Below are 26,140 nucleotides of genomic sequence, written 5' to 3'. Positions count from 1 at the left end.
CAGTTAATGGTTAATGTTAAAGTCTATTCTATGAATATTTTCCTGTGAATATTTCACCTGGTTTGTCACACAGTTATCTCAGTTACACTTGAGCTCATCACTTTCTCTCCTGCGTCTGTAACGTAACCTATACCCTCAATCCTGTCTCAACGGAAGTCAAGCAATCTACCCATCACCAGCCTAGAAAACTAGTAGTTAGTATTGACTTCCTCCTTTCTGCCTTGTGTTGTTTGAGGCTCTTTTTGTCTGCAAGTGGCAGAAATCTGGCTCAATTAACTTAAATTGAGGAGGAAATTCCTTGACTTACAAAGCTGAGAAGTACAGAAGAGCCAGTTTGGGGAACCCTAGGATATAAAAAATCTTGTCAAGTCCCTTGCCTTCCTCTTCCTGTGTCTCTTTCTTCCTCTCTTCTTTTTCTTCCTCCTCCTTTCTCTTTAGCTTCTTGTCTTTTTGTCTTTCCTAGAAGAGAAATGGGAGGGGTCAAGTAGGAAGAAGAGGGGAAAACTCTAGGAATGCAAAAGCAGCAGGTGATCACCATATCCTCTTATTAAGTTGGGCACAAGTCCTGTCAATCTTATCTTCTAAATACCTCTCAAATTTATAAGGAATCTTCTTTCTTCCTTCTCCTCCTTCCCCTCGTCCTTCCCCTCATCCTCCTCCTCGTCCTCCTCCTCCTCCCCCTCCTCCCCCCTCCTCCTTCTCCTCCTCCTCCTTCTTCTTCTTCTTCTTTTGTCAATCTCTTAGTTTAGGCCCCAATTGCATTCCCCCAATACTGGTGAGTACCTGAATTGTAGAGATTATCTCCCTGGGTTGCAATCACTGGTTTTTGTCTTTGCTGCTCACCTATGTGCACCTCGAGGGTAGGGCTTTGTTCTAGTCCTCTTCCTAGGACCAGGCAGAGTGTCTGAATTGTCATAGGTGGTTAAGATCTGTTGGATAAATAAGATAGGGTTATGAGCTTCATCTGTCAGGACGACGGTGATAACTACCCAGGATTTCAAAAGTTATTACATTAAAACAAAACAAACAAATAAAACTCCCAAACCCTTCAGAAGAAAATCCAAAGATTGTTCCAGAAGGCTCTTTGTATTCGGTTTCTCTCCCTCTCAGCCAAGGGAATTTACCATTTATTTTCACATTTCCAATACTTAGCCCAATACTTGCCACAGAACAGAGGATGTGATTAAATATCTGTATCCTGGTTATCCAAACTCGTCATAGCTACTGGTGGGGTTATTGGTGTCTTGATCCTCAACTAGACCAGAGATAATTCAACATTTCTGACTGGTTTAGGGTCTTGTTTATGTGAAAGCACTTAATCAATCTGTCATCCATCAACACATATTTATTGAGCCCTTATTCTGCATGAGGGATTGTGCACACAACATAAGGTGGCGCATTTGTTCTCAAGGTGCATCAACCCAAGCTTGATGTGAGGCTGAGACAGACACAAGCACACTGGGCAGTCAGGTGAGCACCAGGAGAGTGGGAATTATAAGAATATTCCTGTTGCACACTAGAAAAGGGAGAGACCAAGGCGACCTGGTTCCCCCTCTGGCCTCTTTACAAATTACGCAAAGTGAAGATACAGAGTGTCTGCGTGAGGAGCATTCATTTGTCCAAACTTGGTCAGCCGTATGAGGATAGGGAGTCTGATTTGAAAAGGGGTTGTTTTACTGATGTTTAGAATAGTGGTCACTCCTGCTCTGTTTTATGTATCCTAGTTTCACTGTTATTCTTTCCTTCTTTACCCTGTGTTGATTTGCACCTCCCTGGCCCTAATCTGGCCCCTCCTGGGCCTTCCTGACTGCCTTCAGAGATGAGTTCAGACTCTGCTCAGGCCTCCCAACCTGAATGAAATGTTCCATTCGTTAGGTCTGCTGCTCCTCACTTCATTAGTGTTCCTGATGTTTATAAAGCCAGGAGATAATATTTTTAGGTTCCATTTGGAGTTTCCCCGGGCAGCCTCTCTCTGAGCCACTTAGGAAGTTTAGAAAAGAAGGTCATGGAAATGTTAGATGTTTTTCCACTGAACTTTGGTTAAGCAAATGGTCTTGAGATGATGTTCATAGACTCCAGTGGGCAGGCTTTACTGGATGATAGGAAATTCTTTTTCTCCCTTTTATTTGTCTTGACTGCACCTCTGGAAAAGCAGAGGTTTTTTTTTTTTTTTTTTAATTTTGTTTTGTTTTTAAGACAGTTTTGAGATGAACTTTATTGAGATATAATTCACATACTAGAGAATGCACCCATTTAAAGTGTACAATTTAAGAGTTTTACATATATTCACAATATTGTGCAAACACCACCATAATTCAATTCTAGAGTGTTTTTGTTTCTCTTAAAGGAAATCCCATATTAGTAGTCAGTCCTGGTCTCTCCATCACTCCCACCTCTATGTCTTAGTAACTCCCTGTCTATTTTTTATCTATGAACTTGCCCATTCTGGCCTTCTCTTGTTGATGCGGTTTTACAACTTGTGGCCAACTTTTTGGGACTATTTTCAAGGATTATCCATGTTGTACAATCTATTAGTACTTCATTATTTTTCATCACCAAATAATATTCCGTTATATGGGAACATTACATTTTATCATCTAATGGACATTTGTTTTTTTTTTAAATTAATTTATTTATTTATGATAGTCACAGAGAGAGAGAGAGTGAGAGGCAGAGACACAGGCAGAGGGAGAAGCAGGCTCCATGCACCGGGAGCCCGACGTGGGATTCGATCCCGGGTCTCCAGGATCACGCCCTGGGCCAAAGGCAGGCGCCAAACCGCTGCGCCACTCAGGGATCCCCATCTAATGGACATTTGAGTTGTATTCACTGCATGTCTGTTATAAATAATGCTGCTATGAACATTCACGTATATGCTTTTGTGTGAACCTATGTTTTAATTTCACTTGGATTTATACGTAGGCATGTAGCCAGGTTATATGGAAACTGTTATAGAACTAACAAACTGTTTTCCAAAGTGGCAGCACCATTTTACATTTCTGGCAGCAAAGTTTCCAAGGTATTAATTTCCACATATCCTCACTACTATGTGTTTTGTCTTTCTGATGGGTTTCATAGTGAATGTGAAATAGTATTTCATTCTGGTTCTGATTTGATTTTTCTTAATGACTAATGATCTTGAGCATTTTTTCACCTGCTTATTGGCCATTTGTACTTGGGGGAATGTCCATTTAAATCTTTCCCCATATTTTTAAATTGGGTTTTCTTTTTACTAATGAATTATGAGTTCTTTATATAGTCTGAATATAACTTCCTTATCAGATATATACTTTACAAATATTTTATCCCTTAATATACGGGTTATCTTTTTACTTTTTTGATGTTTTTGGTTTGCACCAATGTTTTTAGTTATGGTAGCCTGATTTATCTATTTATTCTTTTGTTTCTCATGCTTTTGGTGTCATAGCTAAGAAGTCATTGACTAACCCAGGTTATGAAGAAATACCCTTATAATTAATTTCTTGTTGAGAGTTGTATAGCTTTAGTTATTACATTTAGGTCTGTGATCCACTTTGAGTTAATTTTTGTGCATAGTGTGGAGTAAGGGGACCCATTTCTTTCTTTTGTGTATGTATAGCTTGCTGCCCCAGCACTATCTGTTAGAAGATTTTTCTTATCCTGGAGCGGTAGGCTGGCTCAGTTAGTAGAACATGCAACTCTTGATCTAGGGGTCAGGAGTTCAAGCCCCACATGGGGCATAGAGTTTACTTACATAAGTAAGTAAAGATTTTTCTTATCCTGTTGTCTTGGCACTCTTGTAAACAGATGTTTTTAAATACATAGGCCACCTATGTATTTCTTAATCAAAGGCATAGATATTCATTTGTATTAAGTGGTTCTGCAACATTGCTCACTGTAATGAGTGTTTTTTGATGGATATTGAGTGAACTTAGTGAGTTGAGGATGCCTGAGTTCTAAGTCTGGTTTGGAATGCATATATATATATATATATATGCATATATATATGATATATATATATTATCAGCTTATTAGACAGAGAGAGAGAGAGAGAGAGTATTCACAAGTGGGCGGAGGAGCAGAGGGAGAGAAACAGACTCCCCTCTGAATAGGGAGCTTGATGTGGGACTCAATCCAGGAGGGTGGGATCATGACCTGAGCCGAAGGCAGACATTTAACCGAGTCACCCAGGCGTCCCTGGAATGTGATTTTAAAGATTTTGAACCTGAAAAGAAATTGCAATTTATTGTTTATTTTGAGCCAGATACTGTTAGATATTTTATATATATTGTCTTATTTAAATCTTACCAAAAAGTCCCATGAGTCCATTTTATGGAGGAGCAAGCTGAGCTTTATGTAGTTGAAGTAACTTGCCAAAAGTTGCACTGTGAGTAAGTTCTAGACTCCCCAATTTGAGCTCAGGTTAGCCTGACTCTGTAGCTTAGTATTAAACCCTGTGCTGGACCTCGAGCAGGATCTATGAAATAATAGTTACCAGGAAAAGGCCTCAGAAAGCAGCCACTATGTGTGAAATTAGTGAAGAATGCAAAATCTAAAAATCTAGTTTTGCTAAGTGGTTATCAATTTCCTCATCTCTAAATGGGAACATAACACTTTTTCCTTACCTCTTGTATTACAATTAAACTAAAGCAAAAGAGTATTTGATTTTTAAGTCACTTCAGTGTGTTTCTTTTAGTCCTTCTTGGTGTACTGTTTTTAATCTTGGGGATGTTAAGAGGATTCATTAAAGCAAAGGATCAATCAGTCTCCAAGAATTTAACTCCAAAAAGAAAAAAAAGTCAGCAGACTTTTCTAAGCAAATTTTATTAATTCATTTTATGAATGAATTGTATAAATCCCATTTAATGCATGTTTGTTTCTCCAAGGCTTTAATATTGATATTCTTTTTTTTTTTTTTTTTTTACTTTTTTCTTTGATAGGTTTCAAAAAAAGTCACAGTTGTCTGGCAAATATCCTGAATCTATCGAGTTTGCCATAAATAATATTTTTAATATAATTAATATGTTCAATTTGGGCATCTTGAAGGAATAACCACTATGAATAAGGGAGGTAGAGCCACCTCTTATAGTAGAGATCTCAATAAATATTATATCTAAAATCAACCCTCGACTTCTGTTCCCATCTCTTTTCTCTCTCTCCCTTGTTTCAGATGCTCACTTGGCCTTTGGTGAAGAATGGGGATATGTGACTTTAGAACAATGGAACATTTTCCAGAATATTGTTTGTGCATTTGTAATGTATGTCCTGCTTGTCCTGAAGTCACCATTGGAACATGCTATTATAAAATCCCAATATACATATATAAATAGAAAGAAAGATAATTTAGAAATATGAGTTTTGTGACCAGCTGCTCTTACTTCTAATGCTTCCTAACATTTTCCTGCTGCAGCTGTGAGGGTGATGTGTAGCAGACATTGAGCATTCTGAGTGCAGGAGCTTACCCTATGTCAGTTTCCCTTGCCTCTTCATTCCCATGGGAAGGGAGCTGAGTCCTTCCTCCCCTTTCCCTTAATCCTGACCCTGATTTCATTCTTCCTCTGGTTCATCCTTGAGCTCAGCCAGATACATCACTTGGGACCTTACTCTATCCACCTCCCAATAACAGCTCCCCTTATTTCTATTTTGAGTGAAGATGGCTGGGAATTAATGCATCGATAATCCCTTCTCCACTGCACCATACCTTCCCTGCTTCTCACCCTCATCCTTTCTTGATGGGAAACAAGGATTCAGATGGTTTAAGGTACATAAGTGATAAAAGGTCTAATAAGATATCCAACAAATGAAGACAGAAGACTTGGTGGGCAAAAACCACATTTAAAGATCTCTGAGTGGTAGGTGAGAGAGATGTGGGATATATGAATAAATGGCAAGAGTTGAGCAAACGTGTGTCATCAGTATTTTGCACAGCTCTCGTGGATAAGAATTGAGCAAAAACAATGGAGAGTCTCTCCACCCTGAACCGATACTGGCATGTTGAGGCCTGGGATGCATGCCCTCCTCCTAGATGTATCTTGGGGGTACTGGGACATGATGTTGATGGAAATGCTTTGTGACCTTTGAGGTCAGACAAGGGAAAAGTATTACTGTGCCTTCAATCAGAGGAAAGGAGCTGTGCTCATTCACATTCAGTTCTGAGTTTTGGCACATAAAGGATTTAAAAAGACTCAAACTCTATGAAGATGGCATGAAATGGATGTCATTTCCTGATTGCTCTTCTAGGGGATCCCATTTGCAGAGTTACGTGGCTAGTTTACTCTGAAATCACTGCTTAAAGAACCGGCTAACCGGGATGTATTGTCACCAACTACCAACACAGCTGCAATGTACCACCAATTCTGAGCTCTTCCTCCTCCTAAAGAGAGGGTTCTTCTGTGTCTTGATTTGTCTATTTTATGACTTTAAATATTGCTGAAAACCTCAGTTGGATTCAGAAAGCAGCCATGTCTATCCCACAAAAAGTATGCTATTTTCTAGGACCTTAATAATACCATGTTTACCCAAAGTACTTAATTCTTGTGCCCAATACCTCCATGACAGTACTCATATTTACAAAACATAGTTCTTATCTTATGTTCCTACTCTTTGCTTAAAGTGCATTGATTATATGCATCTGATATTTCTCTTTGATTAATATGGTGGCATTCACACTTACTTTCATTTCCAATCATTCTTCCCTTGCTACCATATTTTCTATTTATCTTTGTTGTCATAGTTTATTTCTGCCAGGTAGTTTATTTGATCTGTCCTTGTTAAATTAACAGGTGTGATTTTTACACGCTCAGTGCTCAATGGCTGCTTTGTATTCATAGCAAGCTGCGTGTTGAAGAGTCAGATCTATATAGAAATGCAGATCTATTTGTCTTCATTTATTGTCCTATTTTTATATATCTTAGAGGTCTTGGATGAGTCTTCTTTAAGGCAAGATCTGAGAATGGGGGCACATTGTGGTAAAGTCAAGTAATAAAGAGCTTATTGCCAGCTGGAATCTAATTTGATGGCTTTCAATCCATTATGGTCATTATAAAGTGGGCATTCCACTTTATGAAGTAGGAAGTTGGCCAGAACAAAGTGACTGCCGAATGAATGACAGTGTTTTCTCCCTTAGCTTCAGGTTGGAGGTTATAGACTCGTGCTGAAATGGTTATCTCTTGCTGCTGTAGGACCATTGACTCTTCCTCTGTGTCTGTCTTTATGCCTTGATTTCTCTCTCTGTATGAAGTTACCTTCAAATATTAGAAAAACATTGTTTTAAAAGTTGAGACTGTTTTAGGAAAATAATAAGGAAAGAACCAACCCAAAGTCATCATGCTTAGACATGAATTCATAGACAAATCATCAGGTAATGAGTTTTGCGATGAGGTTTTATGTTTATTAACTTATTTATTATTTAAAAAATTCTTTAAAGTAAGCTTTATACCCAACATGGGGTTTGAACCCACAACCCCCAAGATCAAGAGTCTCACCATCCACCAACTGAGCCAGCCAGGTGCCCCAGGCTTTATGTTTTAAAGAGAGTAATCATTCAGTGACTTTGGCTGCTCTTAAATGTTTGGGGATTTGGCAAAGTTCAAAATCTCTTTTGCCACATGCTTTATTTTTTTTCTTTTATTCTTTCCTGCTGATTTGGAGGCCCACGAGTATTTCATGGGATATTTAAATGGCATATGGGTTTACTTTATAATTTAGTCATCCACTCATCAGTATCGGACGTTCAAGAAGATTGGTGACTCTTCTTAAAAACACTTGGAAAGGAAACTTTATATGGCCCAGTGACTCAGTGAGCTAGAAACCTTAAAGACTAGAGTTGGTTTGAAAAGCTAAGCTCTAGAACTATTAAGCAGATTTAGAAAATGGCTGGCCTGATCTCTTTCCATTCTATTATTTTTAAAAAAATATATCTAAGAAGTATGTGCATGTGTAAGCATGCGTATGAGATCAGACAATTACTTTTTTTTTTTTAAAGATTTTATTTATTTATTCATGAGAGACACAGAGAGAGAGAGAGAGAGGCAGAGACACAGAGGGAGAAGCAGGCTCCCTGCAGGGAGCCTAATGCGGGACTTGATCCTGGGACTCCAGGGTCATGCCCTGGGTGGAAGGCAGGCGCTAAACTGCTGAGCCACCTAGGAATCCCGAGACCAGACAATTCCTTTTTTTTTTTTTTTTTTTAAAGACTTCATTTGAGAGAATGAGGAATCAAGGGGATGGGGCAGAGGGAGAGGGAGCTAGAGAATCCCAAGCAGACTCCACACTGTGCATGGAGCCCAACGTGGGGCTTGATCTCAGGACCCTGAGATTATGACCTGAACAGAAACCAAGAGTCGGACTCTCAGCCGACTGAGCTCCCCAGATGCCCTGAGATGGGACAAGTTGAGAGAGAGAGAGAGAGAACCATGTGGTAAGAGAACAGTGCCCTTTCCAAGCACACAGGTCCTGGTGTGGTGAAGCTGGGAACAGGCCTGTTTCTACCATCTCAGATCATATTTCATACCGAGTGGTTGTTTTATTAATTCATCCATTCATTCATGATTTCTTTTAATCATCTTTTTGGTTATCTGTTCTTTCAACACGTATTAAGCATTTACTATGTCTCTATGTCCTAGTCACTGTGTTTTAAGCTGGAAATTATCATTTAAGTAGAAGATGGTTCCTGCCCTCGCTGGGCCTGAGGTGTTTTGTCAGCAATGTTGGAAGTGCTTGGTCAGAGCCTGTATGTGCTGACTTGGAGGCAGTTTGTTCTACGAGAGCAGAGGAGGAAGTGCCTGATTTTATCCAGGAAGGCCCAGGAAACCTTCACCAGGGTGGGAGGAATGCTTATGTTTGCTGCTTTGTCTTGAAAGATGAGTGGGACAGGTGGACCGGGGCTTTCTAGAAGTACACAGGAGGGTGTGTTTCAGGGATTCCAAGTGCAGGTGTGCTGGAGAGCAGTGTCCCTTTGCAAGAAAGAAGGTAAAGCGTGGTGGGAAGGTGGGCAGAGGCCAGTTTTGGCCCTTTGGGCTGTGGTTGGGTTTTATCTGCTTAGCAGTAGGAGGTTTTGAAGGAATTCATTACTTCTACATCATGTTTAAAACGTTTCAGTTGAACGGCCTCCTCTGGTCTCTGCTTTCCTCTATGATACCTTTCCAAGGAGCTCGGGCTTAGTCTGTCACAGCCCTCTGAGTTCTTCTGTGATGGAGAGCTGCTGTGGCCCCTGCCGCCAGCTTGGCTGTGCCTTCCCCAGGCTCTGCGACTTCTGTTGAAAGTCCTTTACGCGTGCTGCACTTCAGGGCTGGCAGCCGTGCTTTCAACCCCATGTGGGTGGGTTTCCACCAAAGAGTCTACACTGTGACAGACATGTTGCCCTTTCATATCATCTACTTTCTAAAATAATGATTAAAAAATAAGAACCAATAGCAATCACAAGTTAATAATAAATTTTATTTATTCCGTTAAGGTGGAGGTGACTAAAGTCTGAACTAGTGGATGAATAGGGAGCATGAATAAGCTCAACGATATTGATAAGATGGCTTTTCAAAGGGGGAGCTTAGGAGAAGTCGAACGTTGGCTTGTCTATCTCTAGGCGCCTTGCAGAGAGGTCTTGGACAGAGGAAAGCTAATCAGGAGACCTGCATGGGGAGAGAGGCGTGTTATTTAATTAGCTTTACAATGGGCTGACTTGAAGGCACGTGGTGGCTTTAATAGAGGGAGATAGATGTCCTTTTTTACAGGGCTAATTGTTGGGAAAAAGCAAGGTCTTTGTTCAGACCCAGCATGAGGGCTCTGATCTCTTGGAGCCTAGGGCTGCCCCTGCTTATAATTTTAGACAGAGCTATTCAAGGCTGCTCTGTAGAGAAAAGAAGAACAAGAACCGTATTGTGTGTGCAGGATCAGTGCCCAAACCTCCCCAAAGTCACTAGGCAAAAAAAAGAACGAGAGGACCCAGCCATGTGCATTTTGGAGTATTTCCCCATCATTTATTTGCCACGGTTGTTGGAAAGGGCAAAGCCACACTTTAATCAACTTGGAGCTGAGGTGGGGTGACTTAACCAAACACCCCCAGAAAACCAATTAAGTCCACTTGCCCAGTGATGTGGCATTAATTTTGCCAAAATGGAGCAGGCAACTAGTGAGGAGGCTATGTGTGTTCTAATGTGCCAGGCTTGATGGCAGGGTGCCAGGTGCTGGTAGCGCCAGAATACAAATTATGTAGCCGGTGCCCCCTAAATAGCAAACTATGGGTTGCCATTGGGCAACATAGAGCGGTGAGGGGTCTGACTGGCGGCAGAAGGGGCAATGTGAAACACCTCTCCCCAGGGTTCCTTTGGGCAACTGGTCAGCGCAGGTTGTTGATGCCAGCAAGTAAAGCACTTCATATGAATTCTGGGTGGCAAGTCCAAGCTTGGAGGAGTGCTACACGAGTCCAGAATTCTGTAACTAAAATGCACGCGTATGGCGCAATCGATGGTTCGAGGTTCAGAGTTACAGCCCAAGTCAAGTTGTTAGAAAACTCTAGCTCTCGAAACAGAGAAAGCCAAGGGAAATGTAAGATGGGAAAACACAAGACAGGACTTCCATGGAGTGAATGCAGTCGCGTACTGCCTAACGGGGGGCCAGCAGTGAGAAATGCCTTGGACAGCGTTGTACAGGGCGTGTATCCCATAATGCGAAAGGTTCTGCTAAGTCACTGAGCAGCTTGAAAGCCAAATGGCACAGCCATTTGCTTAAGTTCCTGTTTTGCTCGAGTCGTACAGAATCACTGAATGGGTATGAGACCTGCAGCCCAGAGCAGGGGACAATCCAACATTGGAAGGTGTCCCAGAGGGGGACTCTCTCTCTTTTTGCTGCTAATGTGTAATGTAGCCATGAACATATATTAGAACTTCCTTAACTGTATGTCATGTCTATATAATGAGAATCAATCCCCTTTCGTCCAAGAGGATGGTGTGATCTGCAAACCCAGACCTAAAGTTATCTTTATGATTATGTCATGGATTTAATGGCACACACCAAGAGGGATCACCATGTCCTAATCTCATCACGGGAGCACTGTATACCATGGAATCTGGGTTAACTTCTACGAAAATTTTATAATCCCTAAATCCACAGTCACAATTCTGGTTTTTCTAGTGAATAATAGGAGCAAAGTGTTGAGTGCTCATTCTGTATCAGGCCCAGGGCAAATTACTTGGCACATGTTCATTCCATATTTGGTTCAGCTCTGTGAGCGGGGCATGATGATCACCTCCGTTCTAGAGATGAAGAAATTGAGGCTTTCTGAGGCCAAAGGACTGACAGCTGGAGGGTGGCCAAGCTGCAACTCAAACTTTTGTCTCTCTACTGCCAAGCCTCTGCTCTTACTTACTCTACTGCAGTGCCTCCTCAGTTATTTTAGAGCTTCAGTGCGTTCCATGACGGATAGATTAAGACACCAAAGCCTGATAGTCGAATTGATGAGAAACTGCAGGTCTTCATATGGACTCTTTGGAAGCAGGAACACTTATGTGGAATTGTCTCTTTACCTCTACGCTTCAGCCCAATTCAATTCAATTGAACAACAACAACAACAACAACAACAACGACAACAACAACAACAAACTCTCCATGACAGAAAATGTTAGCTCATTGAAAATGAAGAGTCTATGTGGATGATGGGCCTCTCCCGGATCTGGGAATGGTTGTTGCCAGCCATCTGGTCTCTCTCAATGCTGTGGAATTCCCTGAAAGAAAAGTCTGCAATCTTTCTGATTTTTGATAATTCTCAACATTATTTAGAATTTTTAATTCCTGGAAAGGGATCTCTCCTGGGAACCAGCCACAAGAGAGCTGACTGCTGTTTATTCTTTCTCCCACACTCTGTTGCCAGCTCCCCACCCAGCTGCACCTCCCTCCCCCCTCCTTAGCAGGTCCCTAACGGCCCTTCCCACCCAAGGCCTTTTTGTGATGAAGTCTTTCAAGATGGTTTCCCAGTCTGGGGAAAACACATGTTTCTGATCAGTCTGATGAAATACATTTCCATTAAGAAGTAACTTCTATATTTTCTACTTTCTTCATTCTCCACATTACCTATCATTACCTATCATTTCAAGCCCCGAACGCTTGAAAGTGCTTCACAGGCCTGACTGATTAAATGGCGCCTCTTGGCACGTCACACGTGTCGGATTTGCTTCTCTCCTCCTCACTAACTCCAAGGAAGAAAGGTTTTTATTGTATAGAAGCCAATCCAGATAGATGAGATGTGAGCTGGGGTCTGTTCCACCTCATGCGTCATTGCCAGGACCATCCACTCCATTCCGACTCCTTCCCGAGAGGTGATGTAAGATGCAGAGCGAGCACAGCTGGCTCCTTGCAAATGAAAGAAGGCTTCATCTCTCCTTGGCCCTTAAGAGCAGAGAATTACATGTGAGCTGTAATCCCAGAGAAGTTGACATATCCCTTCTTGAGGTGGTTTTTCAACTGTCAACTTTCTATCGGTGGCGTACTGAGGACTTTAGTCATTCTGAAAATGACCCTAGAGTTGTTTCTATGGCCTTAGGTTCCTGAATCTTTACAAAACTTGGATTTTGTTCACATTTTTCAGGAAATACAAAAGGAGAGCTTTTGAAAGTCTTCTGCATTGCAAGGTTCAGCAGGGGCGAAGGTAGTATTCGTATGAATTCCTTGAGATATGATGATGCTCAGTGGAGGGTGCTAAAGGTAAGAAAGGAATATGCTCCTGAGTGAGATGTTTGTAGATGACCCACAGAACGGTATAATTATTGGCTAGGAGGGTGTTCTCTGTGTGACACATTCAATATGTTCTTGGGCCTGTTATATGGGCTGAGGTCCTTTGGTGGAGGTGATATAAAATAATGTGTGTTCATGATCCTCCTCACAGCTTGGTGGTAATGGTGGACCCTAACCAAACCAGTTATTGCCTTGGTTTCTATGGATTAAGATCAGCCTGCTTTTCGGTTGCAACACTTCCATTTTCCAGTAGTTGATACAACCAAGTACAGAGCCGTAGTCTGCCACGGTCCCGCTGGCAAGGGGGGTTAGGTCTTCCTTAGGTGTTTTGTTTTTTTGTGTGTGTGGGTTTTGTTTCCCTACCTGTTAGGTGCTTGTGGCTCCACTAACTCCCTGTGTCCTCCCCACTCCCATCTCCTCCCACTCTGGGGGACCCCCACAGTATGGCCAGTGCTTCCGGGAACCTGACCAGTTAGAGCAAATTTGGGAAGGTAAAGGGGATTCATTACAGGTACTGGCCTCTCTATAAGCATCTGACAGTCTATATTCTTCCTCACAAAGATGGAGCTAATGGGGTTTCTTCCATGCATTCTCTGGAGTCTATTTTTTTTTTAAGATTTTATTTATTTATTTATTCATGAGAGAACAGAGAGAGAGAGAGGCAGAGACACAGGCAGAGGGAGAAGCAGGCTCCCTGCAGGGAGCCCGACCTGGGGACTCCATCCCGGGTCTCCAGGATCAAGCCCTGGACTGAAGGTGGCGCTAAACTGCTGAGCCACGGGGGCTGCCCCTATTCTCTGGAATCTTACAAATAATGGATATAACAATTACACATCTTACCTTCACGATAACCAGTGAAATACAAGATTCGACTTAAGGTTCAGAAAGCCCTGAAGACTGCCCGGTGGGACTACGGACAGTAGGTTGCAGTAAAGTTCAGACCAACACCGAAGCAACTGGTTGGCTTTGTGGTCAGCCAGATGCCATTTTTCACAAACAACTCTACCGTATATGCTCAGATGACAAATAAAACAAATATGCTGACCTTAAGCAACATTTTCCTCTAAAGGAGGTCGAAGAGGACAGGAGCACAGTAAAACTTCATAAAGACCTTTTCAGTTGAAAAAATGTCACTCGGCCAGGTCTTTAGTCTTGAACTTGGGGCAAACTTGAGTCTCACATTAGACAAAACTAAACAAACAAACAAGTAAATAAAATCGGAGATGATATTTGAGTCAAAGATCCATATTTGGAATGCTGGGAAGTTACCGGTTCCTTAATTAAACAATCAACGTATTTTCTCAAGCTCCTACCGTCTCAAACTGGGCACTGGAAGGTGTGATGTCTGTTGCCGCCCTTCCGTAGCGTTGGGGGTAGACGTGCAGGTTCAGGTATTCACTAGGTGTCTACACAGCCTGCTGAGCCCAAGAGGAGCACCTTTGTGGGGATAGGGAGGGAAATTCTTTGCATATAGCGTGACCACTTTGGGGGGAGTCTGTGTTTGATGTCCGTTTTCAGCTTGGCCTTCCCTTGCATCTCCTGTGACCCCCTCCTGAGATCCTCACCCCTCTATCCCACTCTGTGTCCTAGGCAACGCTTCCCGCTTGAGAACCTCCTCTTGATTTGCTTTATTGTCACCCCATGACCATTGGCTACCGGGAACCATTACACGGGCCCTGTGAGCATACGGGACACATTGCCAGGCCTTGATTTCATTTTGCCATCTTGGGGCTGTAAGTCCCCAAATGCCGAGGATACAGAATTGCTGTGACCGTACCTCTTCTTGCCTGCCCTCGACCCCCAACTTGTCCTTCCTTTGTTCTCAGAGAAGGTCCCTTCCTCATGCTTCCCCCCGTACTATCATCCCTTTTCCTGTCCGGACTATTTCTTGTTCTTCTGGTACTATCTGCTTCCTTTGCTTGAGTTCCAGCATCAAGAACAGGCTGGGGAAATTCTCCACCCTATCTCTCTCCTCCTTCATCTCTGGGGTGGTAAAGGCTAGTGTTTGGGGGCAATTGCCTTGGCATTTTAAAATGAAAGGGGGAAGGAAAAAAGGGGGAAGATTCCACAATGAAATTATCTTAATTTAAGATTCAGACCACAACTGCAGAGAACATCTGTTTTGAAGTCTGCTGTAGTCTTTGTAACCCAAGAGAAAAGCGGGGTAGATCAGAGGAAGGCTTCAGCCTTCCACCAGATGAAACCACCTGCAGCCTGGGGAGGGGGCCAGGATTCTCTTCTCCCGGGGTACGGAGCTCCTTGCTAAGAGCCTGCCTCTCTGCTTCTGCAGGTTATTAAAGAGCACTGGTTCTCCGGCCACCTGTGCTAAGGCTATCATCCCTCTACCTCCTCAAGAGGCCAATTTAGGACAATTTAAATTGGAATCCAAATTACATGATCCCTAAAGGCTCATAGGGTTGCCTGCATTCTGCATTATCCAGGCCCGGGAGGGAGCAACAATCCCAGGAAATGGGCTCAGTGTGGGTGTGGAGGAAGCCTCGGAACCCTGCAGCCTTGATAGGCAGCTCCTCACCTCTTTCTGTGGGATCAGAGCCTGATTTGCTGCTAGAGGAATACGTGATGTCTAAACTGGTGGATTTTATAGTGTCGCTTGGTCTGTGGATTAGGCCAATCCATCCCACATTGTTGGGGCTGCAGATGCAGCTGAATGGCTCATAATTACAGCCTAAAGAAACTGCAGACAGCAATAGAGCCAACCCAGGCCCCTTTTCTCCCTCCGGCCCATGCCAAGCTGTCTCCCACGGGGAATGCTAGTGTGGTTGTCCTGCACCGTACTTGCCCAAAGACAACACGTCGGGCTCAGAGAACACTGTCAGATTTCTAGAAATCGAGGCCGGTCATCTATCTGTCTCTGTGTACACTGGATCCTGCTTTGTGTCTCTAGAGCGTCGGGTGACGGAGCTCGCTGACCGGCGGGGGCTTCTGCAGACGCCGTATCCGTAGACCCGAGGATGCGCTTGTAGTACTGACACGGTTTTTTTTTGCGGCCTGTGTGGCCTTGGGCAGAATGACCTACCCCTCAAACTCGTTTTTTTCCCCTCTGATGAGCAGGAGGGCTGGACTTGACCATCTCGAAGCGACTCCCAGCTAGCTCCACCGTGTGACAAAGCCAGGACCCGAGAGTTCTGGCTCCCCAGAGGTACCACCAACACCCTCATCCTTCCGAATTTGAACTGCGGTTTTTCCATGACTCTTGAATGCAAATCTGCAGTTTTCTCTTCTGATCAGGTAGTACTGGAATTTCTCAAATGAGGCCAAAGCTGGGCAAGTTCCCCAATCAAGAACTGAGTGAGGAAGGGGTCTGGAGAGATGTGTAAATTAAACACAATCGTTCTCCCCGTCTGTCTCCCCGAAGACAGTTCAGGTAAATAGAGGACCCAAGCTACCCTGCGAAGGGGACGGTCATGGAGACAAACTAGGATCTCTTGACGGTTCTACCTCCTACTGGATCTTAACAGCCACAGCAATGATTTAGCTTTAACTGAGCACGTTTTCTGACCTGGACACTGTGCTAAGTGCTTTACAGGCATTATCCCATTGAATCCTCCAAACGACTCTAAAAGGTGGGTGCTATTCTTGTCTCTACCGCGAGTGTGGAGGAGCCGGGGTTTTGGAGTCAGCTAGAGTTTGAACCTGAGTCCTCCTCCAGAGCCTACACCCCGCTCACTCTTGTCTTTGTTTTATTGTAGAAGCTCTCCCGGGGCCAGGCAGCCCCCAATCCTCCCTCTCCCTGCTCCCCCTCCCCTCACGACTTCCCCCTAACTATTGCTCTTCTTATGGCCCATTGTTTATTGTGCCTTCTAAACAATAGCTAATGAGTCTGTATTACATGGTAGGGAGAGCCAGGGGTGATTTTATTCCCTGGAACAGAGATGAGGTTGTCACACACAAAGGTTAAGTGGCTCTGGTGAGGTCACAGTGAGCCCGCCACTTGGGTTCTTGAACCCACCCTCAGGCCTTCTGGCATCAGAGTTTAATTAAGAGAGTTATTTTCATTTTCCTTTCGATCTCCAATTTGCCATTTTATTGCTGCTTGATAATGGTAGATATTGAAGCCCCAGGCAGTTTTCTGCCCCAGTAGGCTTTTTTAATGACTCAACTTATCACGGAGAAACCACTTGCTTTAGAGTTAAGCTTTGGAGGCCTGTTTCTAGGTCCCCGTGTATGACAGAGACCGTTTTCTGACAGAGGACTGTTTTCTCAGAGAAAAACAACCACAAACGCAACTCAGGTTGGTAATTGAGGACCTTTTTCTTTTCTTTCTTTCTTTTTTTTTTTTTTTTTTAATCTTACATTTAAACCAGTAAATCAACATCTGTGAGTCATAAACTTGTCCTGGATCAGCCGTTAGTGGTCTGAATGTTTTTCACCTACCTCCAATACAGCATATTTTAGCTCAAAACTCAGAGGTTCTCTGGTTTGTTGAAGCTGAAGACTCAAGAAAGAGACAAATAACTTATTCGAGCACACTGGTGGAGAGGCAGATCTGTCTTCCATGATTGTTTGAAATGAGGTGTATTTTCATATTCCTTTTTCATTGAGGCTGGTGTGGAGTTGAGTGAGGGAGTAGTAAAGAGAAAGTTTATGTTTTGGACATCTATGTGAGGGAATTCTTTTTCTTTTTAAGATTTTATTTATTTATTTGAGAGAGAGAGAGAGAGAGAGAGAGGGAGAGGGAGAGGGAGAGAGAAAAAGGGCATGGAGAGGGGGAGGGGTAGAAGGAGCAGGAGAAGCCAACTCCCCACTGAGCACGGATCCAGGGCTCCATCCCAGGACCCCAAGACCATGACCTGAGCTGAAGGCAGCCGCTTAGCCACCTGAACCACCCAGGCTCCTCTGTGCAAGGGAGTTCTTATAAAAATGTGTCTAGTTCCTTGATATCATTAATGCCTAACTGCACACCCCTGTCACCCAACTTTTGCAGCCCTGTTTTGATCCTTATCGACATGCTGTTCCAAGTTCAGGGAGTTTTAGCACTGGCTGGGTGTAATTCCCTAGGTCCTAGGAATGTTTAAAAATACAATCCTGTTTTCTCCTAAGTGTAGGAGGAGTAGACTGCTAGCAGCATAACAAACAAAAGCAAAGAAGTATGTCCCTGGTTGATTTTTCCTGAGTGCCTCCCCATCAGATATAGTCTTTGAACAACCTGCCCCAGTAGCTGGAAGGCAAGGCCCAAGCTGATCTTGTTTTGCTGGTGGGGAAACTGAGGCACAAGTGAACCCGAGTGGACATTAATGCTTGGGAATGGGGGTTCTTCTCTGCCACGGGGGAAAAAGGGCAGACCTAGGGGCAGAGTCACCAACATGCTTTAGTTCTTCTTCACAAGCCATAGCAGAACCAACTCATTTAAACCTTCGAGTTAGAGAGAGTTGGTGGCAAAGTAGATGCCCGTAGTGACCAGGAAGTTGAGAGCTCATTACTGAATACACAGTTCCCGAGTGTCTGCGATGTGTCAGGCACTGGGCTAGGGATCATTTCTTAGGCTCCAGGACAATAGAAATGCCATCTAAAGTCCATAGAACATTCACAGGAATCTACTCGTGTCGTAGAGAGAATGACGTTTCATTTGCAGGCCTGATTGGATTATTAATATCCCAGATATGTAAACATATTTTAACTTGTCTACATCAGTACCCCTTGTCCCAAATGACGTTTCAGTTAGATCCGAAGTCAGATGCATGATGTCTGATAACTTCGCTGAGTTCAATCAGCCTCAAGTACAGGGAGATTTCCTGGAGGTTTGTGGTGGCCCCTGGTATCTCACCCACCCTCCCGTCTTACCTAACCCTCTTCCTTGACTTGAGCCTTCAAGTGTTTTGAGCTTCTGTGCTACAGGACTGGGTTACAAAAGGGTGATGAATAAGGTGAGATGCCATTGTTGAATAACTGGGGGAATAATTCCCCAGTGTTTCTGGTTGGATCAGGGCGGGTTCATTCTAGTGTCTGATGGTGGGGGCTGTTAGCAGGGTTCAGGCTGGCCTGGGGAAGAAAATTGAGGAGGATTCTGGGGAAGAGAAAAGACTGACTCTGAGAAAAGTACTCACACTTGGGTTTAAAAATACCATCATTTTCTTAACACAACATCAGTAAAAAAAAAAAAAAAAAAAAAAAAAAAAAAATGCCCCAAAGCAACTCTTGATTTGCTCAGTTCTTCTGATGCATTCAGAGCAGCCAAGGCAGAATGGGTTCAAGATCCTTTTCTTTGTGGCTCATTTGGATGTTTAAATGTCCAGTTCATTCTTCCAGCCATTTCCTCTGGCTTTTCCCAGGATCAGAAGTGTCTGTTCTTGTCACCTGGAGGCCACCATTGTTTTCTCACACCTTTTGGAAACACAGCTGGATTACAACAATCCTTCAAATATTAGAATTATCACATACAAATATTTTCCTCTCGTCACTGAAGGAAGGCTGTGATCCTCTGAGATTTGACCCAGGAGCCAGGGATTTATTTTCTGTTCCTGGCTCCCTCTCTCATTTGCTGTGGGAAACCTGCAAGTTACTGATGATGCTTCAAGGAGACAAAACTGGGATTAGGTGCAGGTAGGCAGGTGTGTTAAAATTGATCAGAGTCAGAGGGTATAGTTACAGGCAAGTGTGGTAGTTCAAGGTAGGCTTAGAAATCAGGAAACGGTATTAAAAATAGCTTTCTCTGAGTTTGTTCAGAAAGATTTATGTTGGGATCCCTGAGTGGCTCAGCGGTTTAGCGCCTGCCTTTGGCCCGAGGTATGTGTGATTCTGGAGACCTGGGATCGAGTCCCGCATGGGGCTCCCTGCATGGAGCCTGCCTCTCTCTCTCTCTGACTCTCATGAATAAATAAATAAAATCTTCAGAAAAAAAAAAAAAGATTTATGTTTAATGGCCTAGTTAATCAAAGGTAGATCTTCACCTCTGGCTCTAGCTGTACACCTGTGTCCCGGGCTGGATCTCTAGATTTACCGGTTCATATGTTAATTAGAACCAACCGATAACCGACGCGTTAGTGCAAACTCATTATTTGGGATCGTGCTATAGTGTCCCAAGTGTCTGGAATTCCCAAATGGAACAGGGGCTGTGTGCATTGTGATTTCTGTCACAGCCGCGAATGATGGACTCCAGAAATTCAAAACCACAGAGGCTCTGCATCACTTTTTTGCTGCTGCTCCTGCTGCTGCTGCTGGTGGTGGTGATGGTGGTAGGGTTGTCAGTTTTATCTAGTGGAGGAGAGTCTGGGATTGGAAAGGCGAAGGGCGACATAATCACAGAGGAACAGATTAATAGCTTTTCCCTTTCCACCCAAACCACTGCTGTAGGTAAACGGGAAGCTCAAGGAAGCCCAGGTCTGGGTTCCAGTTTAGGGGCCCTGTTCTGTGCTCTCCCAATAGTACAGGAGCATCTGGGTCTTTGTTTTGGGGTCTCCAGTAGGCTGCCTTGGGCTTGATCCTTCTCCAGGGCAGCCAAGCCAGAATTCTACTGCACCCCCCCGCCCCCCCCGCGCCGCCTCTTTCTTAACTCATGTCTTAACCATGACTCGGTTGGGCTCTGGAAGACGGAAGGCTCCCCCAGCAACACAGCCCCGATCCCTGCCTGACTCACCCACCGGCGACAGTCCCTGCAGGGCTCCTAAAGCCCCGAGGACACGGGCTGGAGGGCCCCCGCGCCCGACCCCCGCGGGCACGCACGCCCCTGCCTCCGCATGCCTCACGTCCTGTGTGTCAGTCTTTGTGAATGAATGATGCACACGCACTCGGGAAACTATGCTGCTACCGGGAGGGGGGCGGGAGCGGGTGACCAAGTCCTCAAGAATGCGTGGCGAATCAGACGGACTTTCCCCGAACCGGCGGCGGCAGCGTGTGCAGCCCGTGCAGCGTGTGCAGCCGGGGTGCTCGCCGGCCCGGGGTCGGGGTCGGGGTCGGGGTCGGGGTCGGGGTCGGGGTCGGGGTCCGGGTCGGGGTCCGGGCTGCGGGGCTGCGGGGCTGCGGGGCTGCGGGGCGGCGGGGCGGCGGGGCGGCGGGGCGGCGGGGCGGCGGGGCGGCGGGCTCCGAGCTCAGCGATGCGCCGCGGGGCGGCGGGGCCTGGGCGGGCAGCGGGCGTGGGCAGCGGGCGCGGGCGGCCGCGGGGCCCCGCCCCTCCGTCCTTTCGTTTTCAGCTCGCCGCCTCCGATTGGCCGCGGACCTCAGGCCCCGCCCCCGGCCCCGCCCCCGGCCGAGCCGGCCCCGCCCCTCGCGGCCCGGCCCCGCCCCCTCCCCCCGCGGGGACCCGGGGGGATGGGGAGGGGGGGCCGGCGCGCAGACCCGGCGGCCGAGGCTCGGCGCCGCGAGAAACGCCCTAAAGAGGAGGGAGCGAGGGAGGGCGAGAGCGAGCTGAGGCTGAGGCTGCTGCCGCGGAGCGGAGGAGCGGGGCGAGGCGCAGGCGAGGCCGGGACCCGGGGCGCGCGCACTTCTCCGCAAAGTGCCAACTTCCCGGGAGAGCGTGCGGGGCGCGCACCTCCAGGGCGCGGGGGGCAAGTCCGCGGGGGCTTGAGGTCTTAGGGCAGAGGGTCGGATCCCCCCCGCCCCGTCCCCCCTTCCCCCGTTACTGACCCCCGTTAAAAGGACCGACGACAAGGATCACAGCCAAACTTGCCACCTACTCCCGCCCGCCCCCCGCTCCCGGCACCATGAAGGCGGCCGTCGATCTCAAACCGACTCTCACCATCATCAAGACGGAAAAAGTCGATCTGGAGCTTTTCCCCTCCCCGGGTGAGTGGCGACTGTCGAGGCCCCCGCGCCCGCCCCGGGGTCCCCGCCGCCTGCCCCCCCGTCGCTGCTCCCTCCCAGGCTGGCGATGCCGGCGGCAGCTGGAGCGAGGGCGCGGGCGCGGGGGGAGGACGGCTGTTGGTGGCCGAGACCCTTGTTTGGGGGGTGGTATTTATTTTCACAGCTGTGTTTTTGTGACTAGTGGGAAAAAGCTTATAGAATGTCCAGCACCCTCATTCCTGCTTTTTTTCTTTCTTTCTTTCTTAAAAAAAAAAAAAAAAAAAAATCTTTCCCGATGAGCGAGCACACTCTGGCCTTATTCCTTAGCATTAGGGGGGATGGACGCTGCCGCTGAAGACATCCTCCACAGGCCCTGCATCCCCCACTGGCCCCGCATCCCCCACTGGCCCTGCATCCCCCAGCACTGGAGCTGGATGGCGGGGCCCGGGCAGCCAGAGCCCAGACCCTGCCTAACTGGCCGGCCTGCAAGCACATTTTCAAACGTCTCGCCTCCCTGCGCTCCTCTGTCACATGTCCCTTTGCTATCCAGCTCCTCTTTTCTAGGTGGAGGGCAAGGAGGTGGTGGGAGAGCTGAATTGATCATCTTAACTTCTGAAAACATCCCGATTCTGTTCGCTCCCCGTGCAGGTTCCTTACTTTATCCTGATCTCTCTCATCTGCCACAAATTTGTCCTCTGGTACCAAAGATCTGGTATGGAAGAGGGAAAAACAGTCTGACAACCAAACGTGACTCGGGGACCTTGGTTGGGGGTGTTCTCCAACTCTGGTTTGAAGGATTTCGAGGAAGGGTCAGGAGAGAAATTTAATTTTTTGTCTCAGATACAGTTTTTGATCCTAAGCAGTTTCATGGAGTCCAGGATTCCTGGAATAAACGCAGTTTGAGGAGAATAGGTGTTTTCTTTTAGAAGAGGGAACCGCCAGCTCTCCTTTAGAGATTGGAGATTTTAGAGGTGAGAGTATCTAATAAGATATGGAGAGAAGGTGATGCTTTCTGGAAAATAATTAATGGCAGTGACCTGCTGCTCTGTTGTATCTGATTATTGATAAGTTTAGCTGCTCTTGCCTTGGGTTAACACTTCTTTGCCTCTGGCATCATGAGTTGCTTATTTTAACCCTTTTCATAATCTGCTTAAACTTCCAACCCACGCCAAGCTGGTGCTCTGTCATTTGGAGAGCTTTCCGAGATGTTCTTGAAGACACGGCCCTGTCCTCTCCTGTTAGACCCTCTAAACACTCAACCCCAGGGTTGGGAGTTCCACTGGGAAGTGCAAAAAGAAGGCTACGTTTGTTTGCTGTCACAAAGATGGGGAGGGTCAGAGCAATGCTGCTGAGTTAAACTAGGAACCCTGGAGACATTTCAGGCACTTAGAGCTACAGTTCAGAAATGATGTTGCTGTGCTGGTTGTGTTTGGGGTTCAAGGAAGCCGCAGTAAATTCTGTTAGTCACAACTGATCCAAACCGTGTATAAAAGAAATGAAAGGTTCGTTCCCAGCAAAGATATAAACTCAACTAATAAGTTCTTTCCTTAAGAAGGGCTTGTTTATGTGTGTGTTTATGGGGAAGAGACAGATTTGGCTGTCTGGGAAGTATCGTGTGAGATAGGTCAGCCCACATACCTACAATGGATTTCGTCTGCTGAGAATGAAGAAGCGCCCCTGGCAACACATGTTTTAGATCACAGTAAACAGTTGAAGTAATTTTGGGGGGATAATTTAATATTATATATTAGAGATTTTGAGCATATGGTGCTGTTATTTTGGTTATTGATAAAAATAAGCCCCAGGGCAAATAATGTTGCTTAGCATTCCCATCTGTAAAATGGGGACAGTAAACCTTCTTGCTACAGTCAACTTCTATTACAATAAGTGTCTTTACAGTGCCTCTCTTTTTCAAAAAGGGCTGACGAGTCACCGATCAGGTGTCCTAAAGCAGCCTTCAACACAACAGAATGTCAGCAGGTCGGAGACATTGGGTAAATCTTGTGCTAGTCATCATAATGAGATTTGATTTCTGGCACTGTCATGGGGAAAATAGAGAAATTTGAAAATACATATAGAAGTTTTAGTTAATGTTTTTTTTTCCCCTAGATTTTTAGTAGCATAGATGGGAATACTATACCCGTACCTCAGAAAGGAAAATAGAGGCACAGAGAAGGTAAGTCACTTAAGAAAATCTTGTAAGCCGGTGGCTAAAGTAAAATGAGTCCCTCTTTCTAACTTCTCAGTGTGTGTTGCCTCGAGTAATACTGCAAGTTACTTTTGAAAAGCTCAGCAAAGAAACTTCAGTTGAGGCTTAAGCTTGCAGGTGCACAGAGAGAAGAAACATTGGACGGGCCTGCCTGCTTTTGTTGGTGGGTGGAGAAGACACTGGCTAAGTGGGGATTTGCTTTGCCCATCAGACCATATAGGACATGTGTTTAAAGTTTAACTTTTCACAGCATGGCTTTGTGTCCACAGCTGTGACTTAAATATTTTTCAGAATGATTCTTTGGGTCGTTTAGTTTCTTACGTGTGGAGACAACTAGTTTGGGGTCTTATCTGACTTAAATAATTAAACCAGGATTTCCCTCCCCCCAACACATGGGAGCCAAAGACAGGCAGTAGGGAAGTGGGTGTTGAAACAGGAGTCCTGGGTTATTTGCCTGTCTTTGTGGCTAGGACCTGATCCAGAACCTTTATTCACATTTCTTCTAGATTGAGACCTCCCAGGATTTTCAACAGCTTTAAGTACCAAATTAACATATATTTTGAAATAACACTGGAATTGAATATCTCTTGTAAGCGTGAAGTGGGTATATACCATTTTGATTGCAATATGTGATTGCAGGGCTCTCGGATCTTAAATGGACTAAAACAAACAAAGCCTTGGAGAGTCCATGGAGTTCCCTCCTGGTGTGGAGCTTACTGAGAAGGGTGGAGGCTGGGTGCCAAAGCAAATACATTCCCAAGCCGCTTAATTTTTCCCCTCCTTCCCCACTCCACCTTCTCGGTGAGGTGAGCCTAATGTCCAGAGAAGAGCAGGAGGTCTAATTCTGCGTGTTTGCTCCCCTGGCAGGGGATGTGCATTCATGGGGGACCCATTCTGCCCTTAGAGATAGGAAGCTTCATTCCTCACCCTGTCCCTTTGGTCAGTCTTTGTGTCTTCATCAGTGTAGACAAGAAAGAAGGGCTGAGCTGCCCAGGCTATTAAGCACGCTCACTCACTATGCCTCCAGACCCCTACGGACCACGCTCCATTAGTGACTAACGAGCCCGGTGGTTCAGAGCCCTGACTCTGGAGCCAGCCTGTTTGGGTTTGAATCCCAGCTCTGCCACTTACTGGCTGTGTGACTTTGGACAGATTACTTCATCTCTCTGTGCTCTAGCTCCTGCATCCACAAAATGAGTGTAATATGCATGCTATCTCATAGGGGTGGATACGAGATTTTTCTGTCTGTGGATGTGCACAAAATCTTCAAGCAGTGCTGACCCCTGATAGATTCTAAACAGTTAACCAGACAACAAGTCAACAGAAAGTGAGCCTGGCCAGTGTAGCATTTTCAGGGGCCCTTGAAAAGTTTAGTAGGGGCCACTGCTGGATTGTGAGCCTCCTCTCATGTCCTTTTTGAGGGGGGAAAGAAGAGTCAAGGTAGAGGGAACTTTTTCTTCTCGTGGCTGAGATCTCATGCCAGTGAGGTTCAGTGCTATGCCTTCCAGAGCTAACACAGGGAGCCAGGTAACTTTCTGAGTGTCCAGGTATCTCAAGGTCCCAACTCACAGCCAGAGAAAGGCCCAGCGGTTGGTCCATTACTCTGGGTGGTGGAGGTTATCAGTGCTACCTCGAAGCAAGAGGGCCACCGAGACTAGGGGCCGGGGAGGGGGACATTTGAAAGGCTGATGAAAAAAAGTAGTGTTTCAGTTATGCAGAGTTGAGAAAGGCATCATGTCCAGTTATTATAAAGCATCTCACATTTTATTTATTTATTTGGTTGGCAGAGCTTGCATTCCTGGCATTTTTGGTTAGTTTGTATTGCTGTTTTTTTTTTTTTTTTTTTTTTGTCTATGTAACTTTTTTTTCTTTCTTAAAGAGACCAGACCACCCTGGAGGAGGATAACCACCCCCCCAACCTTCCTCCCAGGAGACAAACCAGCCCGTGGTCAGCCTCCCAGAACCCAGCTTACTCTGGGTTCCAGCAAAATCTCTGCAAGGCAGAGAGCTGGTTAGTGTAGGTCAGGATTTTTCAGGAAACGAGGCTCTCTGTTTCAAAGAGCACAGATAACTCTACAATGGCTACGGCAACAGCATAATTACAGATGTCGCTCTGGTTTGTGGAATGAAAAACCCATGGCTACAATGGTATTCCGTGAGCTTGCGCTGAACGTAGATTCTTGCCATTCACAAATGACAAATGATGGAGCCTTCATTATGTGCGTGGCCCTCTCCCATAAGATAACACTTTTACCTTTCACATTAACTCAGGTGGCGAGAGCTATTATTTTATCCATTTTTTTTTTTGCAGATGAGGAAAATGATATTCAAAGAGATGCATAATTCACCCAGGGCCACACTGTTAGAAACTTCCAAATTGAGGAGCTGTTGCAGGCATTGTAGACCTAAAATAAAAGCACCCTGCTCTTCACAGAAACTCTGGAAATCAAAAGGGACATATGTTTAATATATATATATATATATGGGCAAATG

General features: G+C 45.4%; 1 protein-coding gene across 7 annotated transcripts in view; it reads left to right on the top strand.

Moving 5' to 3' along the window:
• ETS1 (ETS proto-oncogene 1, transcription factor) overlaps positions 1-26,140 on the top strand; it is a 130,755-nt gene that overhangs the window by 43,300 nt on the left and 61,315 nt on the right. Inside the window, exon 1 of one of the 7 annotated variants that reach the window (XM_077894150.1) lies at positions 20,992-21,441. The exons of 4 other annotated variants lie outside the window; for them this stretch is intronic. In XM_077894150.1, the coding sequence (XP_077750276.1) occupies positions 21,360-21,441 (82 nt within the window). In that variant the 5' untranslated portion in view covers positions 20,992-21,359. Of the gene's footprint in view, positions 1-20,991; positions 21,442-26,140 lie in introns of those variants that run through there. 2 more of the 7 variants (XM_077894148.1, XM_077894149.1) reach the window with 2 other exon arrangements.

The sequence above is a fragment of the Canis aureus genome, chromosome 3 (genome assembly GCF_053574225.1).
Source record: "Canis aureus isolate CA01 chromosome 3, VMU_Caureus_v.1.0, whole genome shotgun sequence".
In the NCBI taxonomy this organism is placed as follows: Eukaryota; Metazoa; Chordata; class Mammalia; order Carnivora; family Canidae; genus Canis; species Canis aureus.
This window is presented reverse-complemented; position numbering and strand designations above follow the sequence as displayed.